The 12712-nt window shown below is 44.4% G+C and overlaps 1 protein-coding gene across 1 annotated transcript; it reads left to right on the top strand.

The window, feature by feature from the left end:
* Positions 1-2141: 2141 nt before the first annotated feature.
* Positions 2142-12036, top strand: LOC146181838 (uncharacterized). The gene is made up of 4 exons (XM_084576845.1): positions 2142-2436; positions 5265-5430; positions 7502-7620; positions 10925-12036. The coding sequence occupies exons 1-4, from the start codon at positions 2383-2385 to the stop codon at positions 11222-11224; spliced, it is 639 nt and encodes a 212-aa protein (XP_084432971.1). The 5' UTR covers positions 2142-2382; the 3' UTR covers positions 11225-12036.
* The last annotated feature ends 676 nt before the right edge of the window (positions 12037-12712 follow it).

Raw genomic sequence — 12712 nt, 5'->3', positions numbered from 1 at the left:
TCCGCTCGTGGTCGTGGGATCAGTGAATGTATATGGTCGCAAGGGCAATGTTGAGTGGACAAAGAAAGGATGTTCCACCGGGTAATCGAGCTGGTGGTGATTATCTCAGACATTCGTCATCAATCGAATTGCGTCCGCTTCAGGACAAATGGAGATTTCCTGTTGCTCTGTACTCATCTCTGTCCTGCGCCACGTCTGGTAACCTATTTATACAACCTCCCCAGTCACACCTGTCGATCTAATTACTTTCGTTCATCTTTCTCCTTACTATTCATTACTACTACTACTACTACTACTATTCAAATTAGCCTGCACAGCCACCCCTGCATTTAAATCCCAGGTACCCTCCTCCAAGCCACGTGGTATGAAGAAGTTCCACCCCACGTGTAATTTTTAGGCCAAGTGAAAGACGGGAATCAAAATTAATAATTCAGGCTTGATCGCTTTGTAATGATCAGAAAAATATACTTGCTTTTGGTCCCGTCAAGTATCCCTGTAAATTTTTTTCCCGATCTCCTGATGTGCTAGACAAATAGATATCTATATAGGTTACGCTTCCCGGCTCGATATTTTTGTACAGCATTTTCGGCACCCCCTGAAACCCATTATCTGCTGCTGCACTTGGAGAAATAGGGGTGCCTAATTTAGTTTGTAAAAATTTATGTTCAATAGCATAACGCGAAAACAGTCAAAAGATGAAGGACGAAAACCACATAGACTTGCGCCAAGTCGAAATATCAAAGCAGGTCCTGTGCAGTAGAAACACACTGAAGAAGGATGGATAGCTGGCCAAGTTAGGATAGCAGGCCAGGTTTGCCCTAGCATATTGAAACAAACTCAGACATGTTCAGAGTCGCCTATTCTAACCTCCAGTATTTGTTTTGTTCTCTACATTTGATTAGTTAGCAAACAATAATTAGCTATTTTTAAACATTGGCTTGAGAGAAAAGGTGTCAATGCAAAACTTGAATATTTTGTTAAAAAGCAGCTAGTTATACGTTGTTTTCATCAAACTATCGTTTACGTAAAGTGGTGTTTTTACCAGCCGAAAACGCCGCTCGGCGTAATAAAGGAAACGCAGCCGCCGAGGTCGGGTTCGAACCCGGGTACTCCGGCACAGTAGTCGGGCGTCTTACCACTGCACCACCCCGGCGAAAAAGAGGCGTTCGTGTGCTGCGCGATGTCAGCGCACGTTAAAGATCCCCAGGTGGTCGAAATTACTCCGTAGTCCTCCACTACCGGCTCCTCTTTCTCCCTTTTCACTTTCACTCCCACCTTCCTCTCTTCCCTTACGGTGCGGTTCAGGTGTCCACAGCAACAAGTGTGACAGATACTGTGCCTTTCCCTTCCTCTGAACCAATTATTATTATTATTATTATTATTATTATTATTATTATTATTATTATTATTATTATTATTATTATTATTATTATTATTATTATTATTATTATTATTATTATTATTATTATTATTATTATTATTAAGGAAACTTCCTCGTGACTGCAGCGTCACTTCAAAGCCTAGAGACGCGTCCTAGATAAGAAAACCCGCTTTTCTGAGTCTTGCTCTCAGCCATGAAGCTGGTTGTACGCACTTGAGCTGGTCACGTGACAGCATTTTTTGAAGACCTATATATAGGGCGACGTAAATTGTAGCTTGATGAAAACAATGTAGCAATCCGTTTTTCGAGGACCCACAACTTTTGCATTTACACTTTTTCTCTCAAGCCAATAATTAAAGAAGTAGCTAAAATTAGTATTTATTTATTAATTATTCAACTGTTGAGAACGAAAATATACTGGAGGTTAGCGTAGACAACTCTGAACATCTCTGAATTTGTTTTACTGTGCTAGGGAAAACAGCATTTTTTAAAACCTTGGTCTAAGTTATCTGAAGCACCCGGTGTATAAGCACGCTTCAACACATGACCGCTTACAGTGCCGGGTTCTTATTTGCAGACGCACGCGTCCGGAAAGAAACAAAGGACGCTTGCAGCCTAGTTTCACGCATAGAGCATCACTTGCGATGGGGCTATCTCCTTTCCGCGCATCGCACGTAGGCGAGCGCTATTCGATGACGTGTACACAGTGCGTGCGGACGCACGCTGCTTCCTTTCCCTGAAATAAGCCCAAGGGGACGAGAACAAGTAACACAGAAAGGAACAAAAGCGCAGCGGAGATATGCGTGTACCGGCTATCCGTCGCGGTCGTCGCAACAGGCGCTGGATTTTCCGTCCGCAATCGTTCGCCCTTTACTGACGCTCTGATAACGGCCCGCCGGCTGTCGGTGGTGCCTCGTGCATCGGCAGCCGTATCGTGTTGCTCTCTTGGCCACCTTGAGAGCGAAAGCTCGAGGACCCTCTGCTGTGTTTGTTGAAAATGGATGCTTCGTCTCGTCGTAGTTGAGATCGTTGAGATCGACGTCATCTTGAAACACGTATGTAAATGCACTGAACCTGACGTGTCTGAAAGCATGAATCTCGCTGGAAGTTTTGTCTGCTTTCTTTCTTTTATTTGTTTTCGATTTGCTATGTTGCCCATTACAGTAAAGGTGCAGCTTGAGCTAAGTAGACTGCATTGCACTGTTTCTATAAGAGCCTCCCCTTTGAATAATTGTTAGGGAATGCGCAGAACATTGCTTCTTGCCATGGATAGATAATAAAAATGCCAGGTGGTCTTGAACAGGATGTGATTCACCCCGATGGCCCTTGGGCTGCTGCAGTGCTCGAGGGCACGGGTTCGAAAGGGCAGCCACAACTGCCTTGAAAAGCAGCACAGAGGCATTTGCATTTCAAAGTTTTGGCATCAACAGATAAAGTAGCCCACTTGGTCAACATTAACTCACCAAATATGATTGGGACTTTCACAGAAGCCTAGATCGGGTACTTAGGAGATAAACATTTCTTATGCGTATTTGATAACGAAGGCTGGTATGATGCTGAAGGAGGTACAGGCATAAATTCTAAGTTCGAGGTCTTTATGATTGGAACTTTCACAGAAGCCTAGAGCGGGTACTTAGAAGATAAACATTTCTTATGCGTCTATGATAACGAAGGCTGATATGATGCTGGAGGAGTTACAGGCATAAATAACTTCGAGGTCTTTGTGAATGTAAGTATGCATGTAAAATGACTTATACTGCGGTTCATAATCTTTTCTAAATATATTGTGCAGGTTTGTCAGTATTTTTCTTCGGACTTTTTTGATATGAACAAAAGGTCGATTTTGTCATGATGTTATTAACGTGATGTACTGCAAATATTGAACATCATAGTCGCCACCGTTTCTGCAGTGATTAGATAACAAACCACAAATAAAACGTTCCGAATAGAGACGAAGCCGTGAAATCAGAAAACTAAAACACTTAAAACCTAATTCAAAAGAAGTAGATTAAGATGCTTAATATTTCATTTGAAAAGAGCGTGACCTGATCATCAATAATCACGCTGCTTTTTGTTCTGTGATCTTCAGTACCATCTGAATAGCATGTGTGCCACTGATGTCATCTAGTATTATGGTAGGCTCTGCAAGACGGCAAGCTTTATATAGTATCAAAAAGTTATTTCACATTACCATCACCGTGACCAAAAGGAGCAGCACCGCCTGGCTAACTTCGAAATGTTTGCTCGTAAGAGATCTCAACTTAACTGGCTTGCATGTTGTAAGTGGGCTCGCACACTCCGCCAGTATTAAATATGCAAAGTCGCCCGTAAGAACCGTAATCGTAGAAATCATTGTAACATAAGCAAATCAACGTGAGGATTAATCCCATCCAGTTATTTTGAGAGTGACGCCATCAGTGCGGTGCCGTTGACGCACTCTTTATGTGCGGGTTTCTCCTGCGGTGGCCACTGAGACCTATAAACACCAGCTGTATACCCCATGTTATCTTCTACTTCTCGCCGCTAAGGAATTCAAGATAGCGCTGATAAAACACTTTCCGAGGCGGAACTCTCGCTTCCACAGACACGCTGCTGCCAAGCCCGGATACAAATGTTTTTTCATCAGATTAGTTGAAGCGTGGTTTATCCGATTGACTAGCATCGGCTCGGCCTTGCCGCTCTGAGTGCTGCATATGAAGTGATTACTATGAAGGCTTTTCTGGCTTGATGTAGCCTGCCGGTCCGGAGATGGTCATGCTTATAATGTTTCTCCTTTCTATGCTTCCTACTACTTCGGTACTGACTATTACGAAGATATTTCTCGCGCGATAGCGGTAAAGAAAGCGTTCCCCACAATGTCGAGCATCGGCGTTGTGACTGTGCTGTGGCAGGTTGTTGGCAGTTGACATGGCCGAGCATGATTGTCCGACTGCCCGCGACCACGTGACACGGCCGATTTGGCCTGAGTTGCTGATCTCAGCTTCTTTTTTCAAATGTGGGGAGCGAGGGGAATCGTGCCCTCCCGGGCCGTTGTATTCCGAGTCCAACGTGCTATCCGTGGGCAATGCAGGCACGTCCGTACAGCTTGGTTCAGTGGGGATTTAATCTAGTCGAGTGGTCTTGTGTATATTGTGGTAGCTTACAACTGACAATGAAGCTCCAAATTAACAGGTTAGTGATGACACGAGCTGCAAAAAGCATGTACGCGAACGATGGTCCGGGAAGGGGGAATCTCGAGCAGGAGCCGTAAAACTGCCGGGTCATACCCTTAACAATAAAACTTAGTGCCCCTCTTCCCTCCTGCCTAATTGTTTTTAATTTGTTTTCTGGTAACAGTCCCGGTTAATGATTTGTGGAGCATATTTCAATGACCGAAGGCATGGATGTCATTTCACTTAGTTTCGAGTGGAAATAACCTAAATTAACACTCTTATTAAACAAAGAGATATTGATTGCGGGTTTAGAGCTCGGCGTAATTAATATCTTGATTACTCCTGAGGCCAGAGCACGGAGATACAAAATTAGAATGAATCGACCTTGGCGCTCCAAAGCTAACACGTACTCTGTATTGTATTCCGAGATATGAGGATCATTTAGACGCTCCCGCCGCCTCAATGAAAGTCCTTAATGTGCTCCGAACTATATGGATGTTGGTATTTCTTCATTTCAGCTCCGTCGAAAGCCAGGTGCGTTTGAGATGGAAAACGATAAGACTGAAACATATGTTAAAAACAAAAGTCCTCATGACGTTATCATAACAGAAAAGAAGGGCCCATCATATATACAGAAAATATGGTGGCTTATCTTTCTGTTGGTATTTTGTGCGCTGGACATGATAAGAACAATTTCGAAACATTATGACTTACTCCACTGCAATACACAGGTTTCCACGAAGAAACTGTCCACCCACCCCGGAGCCATGTATCCTTGGACGTGGAGGACGATAGGGGGCATCTGCATCGCCTTCCTATTGGAATTAGCGCTTGCAGGTGGCGACGACTGGGAAGACTCCATGAGGCGCCAGTTCCAGCCAAACTACGACAACAGCTGTAAGCTTTGGTGCCATTATCCTCAAGACTTAATATCCGCGCTTGAGGCGTGGAACCACTGAAATAATCTACTGCCTTTCTGCAAACGGAATTAATTGAACTGACTGGTGGATTTTCAGATCAAGGGATTCATTACATTGCATTATTAATCTACAAATTGTTTGTATAATCGATAGGGTGCTATATATAATAATAACATGTGTACTGTTATACTTATATGAATACTGAACTAATCGCTACAACGAAGAGCAGTGCTATCAAGTGCACAAAATGTAAGTGCAGTTGGATCGATATATTTTTGAAGTAGGTACGATTGAGCACTTCGAGTGGAGCACTTGCTTGGTCGGAAGAGTGACACGGTATGTTCTTGTGAAAGGTCACAAGTTGTGTCGTGATCGTACAAATTTGTAAAATGATGCTATTGCTGGCACCCCTTGCAGCTGCACCCTGCTGCTAGCCTCAAGGTGATCTACTCGTGGCGCTGACATGTGGTCAGAGTAGACGCCTGAGTCAGCAGTTTTGCCCACTTGAAATAAACAGGCTCGCCCCGTTTTGGAGACTCATATGCGTCCATGCCACCTGAAAATAAGAGAAATGAATGCGGAATACGGCTACATTATTAAGGATTAATCATACTCCTGTACGTCCGTAGCCAGAGAGCGGCATTGATCTCTGATTGTCAGTAATGACGTCATGATGACGTGCTATCGTTGGCAAGAGAGCATGACTGGGGAGTCTATTTGTAAGTAGCGCAAGAAACTGTCTTCAGAAGTATTGTGCTTTAATTGTCATCAGTTTAATAAAGTTATCGGGATGAATGCCAACAAGTAGTACGAACGAGTTAAACTAAGCCTATTGCTAGTAACTCTAAATGCGGCCAGCTATTGGAGATCAATTTTAAACTGCTTGTACCAGTTGATTAAATGTTTTAAAATAGGAAATTCGACATAAGACGTCTGTGCTTGTAGTGAAGTGAACGAAATATCAAACGCACCAACCACAAAAATTAGATGTAACGCTTCATGAGCAAGCCGGCGCAACTCTGACCTTTAAGCGTGGTCTGAAATAATGGCCCTGTCAGCGATCATGGCCAATATTTCCAAGCGTAGCTTCTGGACATTTGTGTGTTACGAGGCGAGCCACTCAGGTGTATCTATATATTACGTAAGGTTCGCCCTTACAATTCAAGGGATTAACATCGAGACACGGTTATAGACATATGATGTAAAACAGATATTATAGCGCGCCGCCGGGGTAGCGCAGAGTTTACGGCGCTCGATTACTGTTCTAAGGGCGCGGGATCAAATCTCGACTTCGACGGCCGCTTTTCGGTGGAGGCCGAAGGCAAGGCGCCCGTGTGCTGTGTGATGTCAGTGCACGTTAAAGAACTCCAGGTGGTCTAAATTATCGGAGTCCTCCACTACGGTGTCTCTCATGGCCTGAGTAGCTTTGGGACGTTAAACCTCACAAACCAAACCAGATATTATTTCATTCCAGTCTAGACGGCATTGCGGTATTAAGTGGTATATCAATATATCAATATCCAATATCTCATGTTTTAACCGCATCTGTTTGAAAGTAGGAATCTTCTATCAACTTTCAACTTCTTGGTAATTCATATGTAAAATGTTAGGTGCAAAGATGAGTGTCTTACATGAAACGCCAGGGACTGTAGAGCTGAAACAATTACCGAATGCGAACTGCTGCTAGTTAGAAAGGAATATACCAACCACGGGAACAGAGAAGTTCAGTTGCTAAAGAAGTTCAGAACTTCAAGTAGAGAAGTTCAGAACTTCAAGAAGCCTCAGGGTGGCAGAAACGGTAAGAGATATAGTATTGGAGTAAAAGATGAACATTTAGGCGGTGAATTCGAATCGCTGCATCTAGTGTGTAAATACTTTCTCTATGTTCATGCTGATTGTTAATAGCAAAATGTTTTGCATTAAAAACATGGGGCAAACTTTTGTCCTCCATGATCCTCGTTGCTGGTGTACCATATGAGCCACACTAACTGCATTCGAAATAGACATCTTTTGAAGTGGTATTCATACGTCCTAATGGTCTTGTGCAGGGAAAAAGGTCCGGAGAAAACTGTCCACCGGCAAAATTGTGGCGATCGTCCTTGGAACGATCGCCGTGGTCACGGGAGTGTTATGGTGGTGCTGTTGGCGGAGAAGACGGCGCATGATGGTAAGTACTTATAACTGTTGATATCGCAAAAAAATAAAGATACCCCCCCCTCCACATCCTCCCGTCATGAAGTCATCATATTTTCTCGGCTTTCGTCCCGTTGTTGAAAATCCGCTTTGAACTCGCTGGCACTTTTATTTTCTAGTCAGTTGCATTTTCTCGGTTTCCAGCCCTTTGTGGCGGCTCAATAATTAAGTAATTTCACAGCTAATTCAATGCAGCGAATTGGATCCAGGTCGCGTTGAGGTTTAGTACAAGGAAAAACGCTCTTGTACTGAGGTTCAGATTCTCACGAGAGAAACTCAGATGTTTGAAACAATTGGCATCCTTCCTGCTTTACACTATAACACAAGATGCGGAAGGGGCATGTAAAAGATTTTGAATTTTTTATTCTTCCCTAAAATGTTTGGTCTCGTTTACGGTGTTTGACGTCTCAAAGTGTCTGAAGCTATGAGAAACACCATAGTGAAGGGCTACGGAAATTCGACCACTAGAGGTTCCTTCACGTGCACTGACATCGCACAGCACACGGGCGCCTTGCTTTTCTCCTCCATCAAAAAGCGGCCGTCGCGGCCTGGATTAAATCCCGCATCCTCAGGTACAAAAGTCGAGTGCCCCAACCCTTGCACCACCACGGCGATGTCTTCTCTGAAATGAGCAAAAAGCTTCAGACAAATCGGGTTACGTACTGCGCACCGAAAACATTTGTACCGGCTTCGATGGGAACGTAAGATAAAAATATTTCACTTTTAATACATGCCGATCCCTAGACACTGCAGATCATGCACTATAAGAAGCTATTACTCAGGAGTGGCAAGTTCATTGTGTGCTGCTTCAAGAATGGTTTAATGTTTTTTTGTGGTTCAACTATGCTTAAGCCAGACGAAGTGAAAGCAATTCGTTAAGCTTGGTCACGTTTATTTTCACTCGTCAACCTCATCACTATAGCTACTATCATCATTTTCAGTTAAATGCACCGAATTGTCATCGAGACTACCATTAATGTCATTATTACTAACTGCAGTGTCAGTCATTGCTGCCATCAGCGTCATCATCATCAGTAACTGTATCGTCATTGCCATCGCTGCTACTATCCTCACGTATAGACAAGGAAAAAAATGACCGTGGTTCGACCAATGGCCATCCCGAGTAGAATTGCGGAAGCATAATCTGCGGCGAATGCGGTGGCGGAGGCACATCTGAGTCAGCGCGTCGCGGAGTCGGCGGTGGCCCCGGCGCGCGAGCTGTGCACCGTATATGACGTCACTCTTTCCTGGCGCATGCGCAGCTGGAGCGGCGGTGGCGGTACCTCTGAGTCACCCGCGCAGCGGAGGAGTCCGCAGCGGATCCGACGCGGCTCTCCAGCTGTGCTCGGTGTGACGTAACGCGTTCCTCGCGCATGCGCAGCTTGGCTCATTGGGGGCGCTGCGAAGTGGCTCAGCGCCTAGCGTAGTGTTGCTTTCGCAACAAAATACGATCTGTTTCGCACGAGTCCGGGGAGATGTAGAGGTTTGCGCGCGCTGCTGGCCATAGGAAGGATATTGATTCGACTCCTGGTGGAGACAGTTTTTTTTTTCTTAAAATGTGTGCATGTTCCTTGTTTATAGCCGCACTTCCAGTGAAAGGTCAAAAGCGGTGCTACGCGTATAGCCATTCCGTGAAAACTGCAGCAAAGGAAGTGCCGGGTACGTCTCTAAAACCTAAACACAACAAAAAGCAAGTCGATAAAGTCATGTGTTTTGTTGAGTATACAATGCAGTACATAAATTATAATGCATGTTCAATAAAATAGTTTGCTGGATTAAAATTGCTTGCAGTAATCCGCCGATCATGCCAGTTGCGTCCGTCGCGCCATCTTTAGTGCGTCGAATAAGGTGGATGTGCGGTGGCGCATCAGAACGAATAAGATCGCACGTAAAGCCAGCAATTCTCGTCGCTTCTGTGGCGCAATGGATTAACACTACTTATCTCAGCACTAAAACATGAGTTCGATTACTGTGAGTGCAATTTTCATTTCTTTTTCCAATTTAAAAACATTCAAATAAGTTACTAAACCTTTTCTGGGGTGTGTTCTCTTTTTGGTTGCATTACGGGATGTTTTGTTTTTTTATTTTTAATAGCCACAAAACCAGCCGTGAACACAAACAGGAGGTGACGGCATGGCAACGGCTACACTATAAGTTACCTTCACCGTAACCAATTCCTGCCTTCAGTGAGTGCATGCTACCTTTAGGTCGCGTTTAGAGACACCTCTCAGCAACAATCACCGTTTAACTCACTGAGACAACCTCTGAAGAGAAAGAAGTTGGGGGACCCTACCCTTGAGAAAACGGAATCAAGCAGCGCCGATATCCAAGTCAACTTATTGAACGCTGCAAAGATGGCGCGACGGCCGCAACCAATTTATCGCGCTCTCTATTGTAACTAATTTTATTCTTGAAAACTGTTTTGCTGATAGTGTGTTTCAGTTTGCGTATGCGCTGTATGCTGGAGCAAAACGTAAGGCTTTGTTGACTTGCTTTTTGTTGTGTTTTATTTTTTATTGACGCCCCTGGTACATCCGTTGCTGCAGTTTTCGCGGACCGGCAATACGACAGTGTGACACCGTACGAGTGGTGTATGGTCTTAGCTTATAGTCAAACTTACTCCTCTGGCTTAATGAAGGTCAAACGTGAGCCGTTCCTGACCTTAGCTCAAGACGGACAGTGAAACTTTCTCTTCAGAAAAAAAAAAAAGAAACACGCACTTCCTTTCTTGATGAAAAAAGAGCGCACAACCTACATTCAAGAGTCATTGTTGCAATCAGTTCGTAGTGTAAGCCGGAAGGCAGCGATTGGAAGGGCCCATGAGTCAGTACAGTATCCATGTTTATCAAGTGGTAATTCATGTTTTTATCCTAAGCTTGAGGCAAGCCCGATGTAAGTGCGAAGCCAAGACTTCCCGAGAGATATTCGATAAATGGTGCTTTCTTCTCAATTTATCTAGGTACACTACCTTTCAATAATAACGCGGACACTTTCGCACGTAACACATAATTCGATTAGCTTGATATTTTAGCTTTAACTAGAGTGGTATTTATCCTTGCGAAAAAACTTCCTTTCAGACATTTCGTATCCGTTCAACTTATGCACTTACAGTTACGGGGTTCTTCTTTTATGCATCCCTAACCTCCTCCTCCTCTACTTCCCCTAGTAGCTGATGTAAGGTTACTTCGATAAAGATTGTAACAACCTCTTCTCTTCGCGAAAACAGTAACCGTTGCAGTGTAACTTTTAATAAAAATCGATGTATTGACTAACCGCAGATAGCACAGCAAGCCCTGGTACCACCGCCGTTGGCTCCGGTGACGGCAGGGGCACCGGCATACGGCTATCCTGGACCGCACCCACCCGCACCAACAGCGATGACGTCACCGGTAGCGCCCTACCCTCAGCAGAACTACTATCAACACCAAGCGCCACCCTACCCGCAGGAAGGATTGTACGTCGGTAGCAACATGGGGCCTCCTCCTTTCCAGACCCCGTCTACGATACCAATGCCATCGCCATCTGCGCCACCAGAACCACCACCACCTTACGGCTACCGAGCGAACTATCCGCATTAAGGCACGGTGTGTCTTGAGTGAGCGTACGGTGTGGCGTGACTGAGGCGTTGACACAGTCTACGTTCGAACGTGCTTCTGCAAAAACCTTGCCTCATGCTACCGCGCTTTAATACGATCTGCAGCACATATTCATATGCGGGATGTGTAGGCTTCGATCCGCTGTAATGTCTGATAGCCACGGTTTTCGAACGAGTACAGGCTTTTCCCTGGCCTAGCGCGGTTTTCCGTTATGATCCACCAATTAGCCCAGAAACATACATGGCTGTGATATACCTGGGGTTTCCAGACGACCATAAACAGGAAAATAACCCTTTATAAAAAGGTGGGCTGGAGGGGTTAGGCTCCAACTTGTGCTTAACAAGCACATTAGCCATGACGCTTCTAGGTCCAGCTCCGTCTGCGCCGCTGCATTAAAATCATCATTAATGTCTTCATCAGAACCAAAGCATGTACAGCATACAATACAATACAATAATACAATGCCTTTAATATCGTATACGCAATGTCGTGTGCATCTGAGGTGCATACTAAGTGGTCGGAGGTGTTTGTGAAGGAGATAGATATAGAGTATCCCTTAAAAAGTTCCGTAAGTTGAATGACGAGGTACAAAGCATGGCGTGATCTTAGAGAACGAATAGAATGATGCTGACCAAGATGCAGTGGGCCAGCGTCAAAGCACGTAGTGTATCGCGACGTCAAAGAGAAGAATGCCTTCACCCCACCGCAAGAGAGGTAATGGTTTCTGCTGAGACCGCCACTGTGAAACATGTTCCACAAAAGGTTGACCAAAGAAGGGGACTGCACTCTAGTTATAAGCTGCTCGTGATATCGGGGCCTTCTTTTCCTTGAACAAAGTGACATAATTGATGCATGCCATTTAGAGTTAGCAGCTGTAGTTTCCTCATTCTATCACCTCTACCCTAAGTTACACATCGAAACTAAAACCACCCTTGATACGAAGTGGAACGGTTATTTTCTTTATTACCAGTGTTTTGAAGTTGTTTGAAAACCAGTAAAATTATTGAATAAAACCCGAAATATACATATGAAGTCCACTTGCCTATTCTGCGATTCCTTCATGAAGAACGTGTTGAAAAGAATCCATGAAAGCTGTAACCTTATATGCTTGCATGTACACCTGGAAGGGAAACCAAAGTTCTAATTATTCTGATTTTCTGAAGGCTATTACAGTTTTTAGGATCCCTCACCTGAACACCGTGCCCCGCATCGTGCCTCATGGTGAAGAAAACAGCGCGATTCGAATTCAGGGCATGCATATAGACTAATAGAAATTATATTTTTTTTCTTCAATTGTAAAGCATGAGAAGCCTATGACCTTGGACTTCAGCAAGAAAAACTATGAGGCCAGCTTGACGCGACCACTAGGCGCGAATTCACAGCAAGAGGCGGTAAATTCGCCACGATGTTTGTGCAGCTTCAGCAATAGTTGGTATAGTGGATATCTGAGCAGATCAGTGAGCTGATAAG

The sequence above is a fragment of the Amblyomma maculatum genome, chromosome 8 (assembly GCF_055883805.1).
Source record: "Amblyomma maculatum isolate TAMU_Amacu chromosome 8, ASM5588380v1, whole genome shotgun sequence".
In the NCBI taxonomy this organism is placed as follows: domain Eukaryota; kingdom Metazoa; phylum Arthropoda; class Arachnida; order Ixodida; family Ixodidae; genus Amblyomma; species Amblyomma maculatum.
The sequence above is the reverse complement of the archived record's forward strand: the minus strand, read 5'-3'. Positions and strand labels throughout refer to the sequence as shown.

Coding starts and splice junctions, on each gene's coding strand:
- LOC146181838 (XM_084576845.1), top strand. CDS start 2,383: ATGCTTCGTCTCGTCGTAGTTGAGATCGTTGAGATCGACGTCATCTTG. Junction 2,437..5,264: donor TCGACGTCATCTTGAAACAC/GTATGTAAATGC, acceptor TGCAATACACAG/GTTTCCACGAAGAAACTGTC. Junction 5,431..7,501: donor GCCAAACTACGACAACAGCT/GTAAGCTTTGGT, acceptor GGTCTTGTGCAG/GGAAAAAGGTCCGGAGAAAA.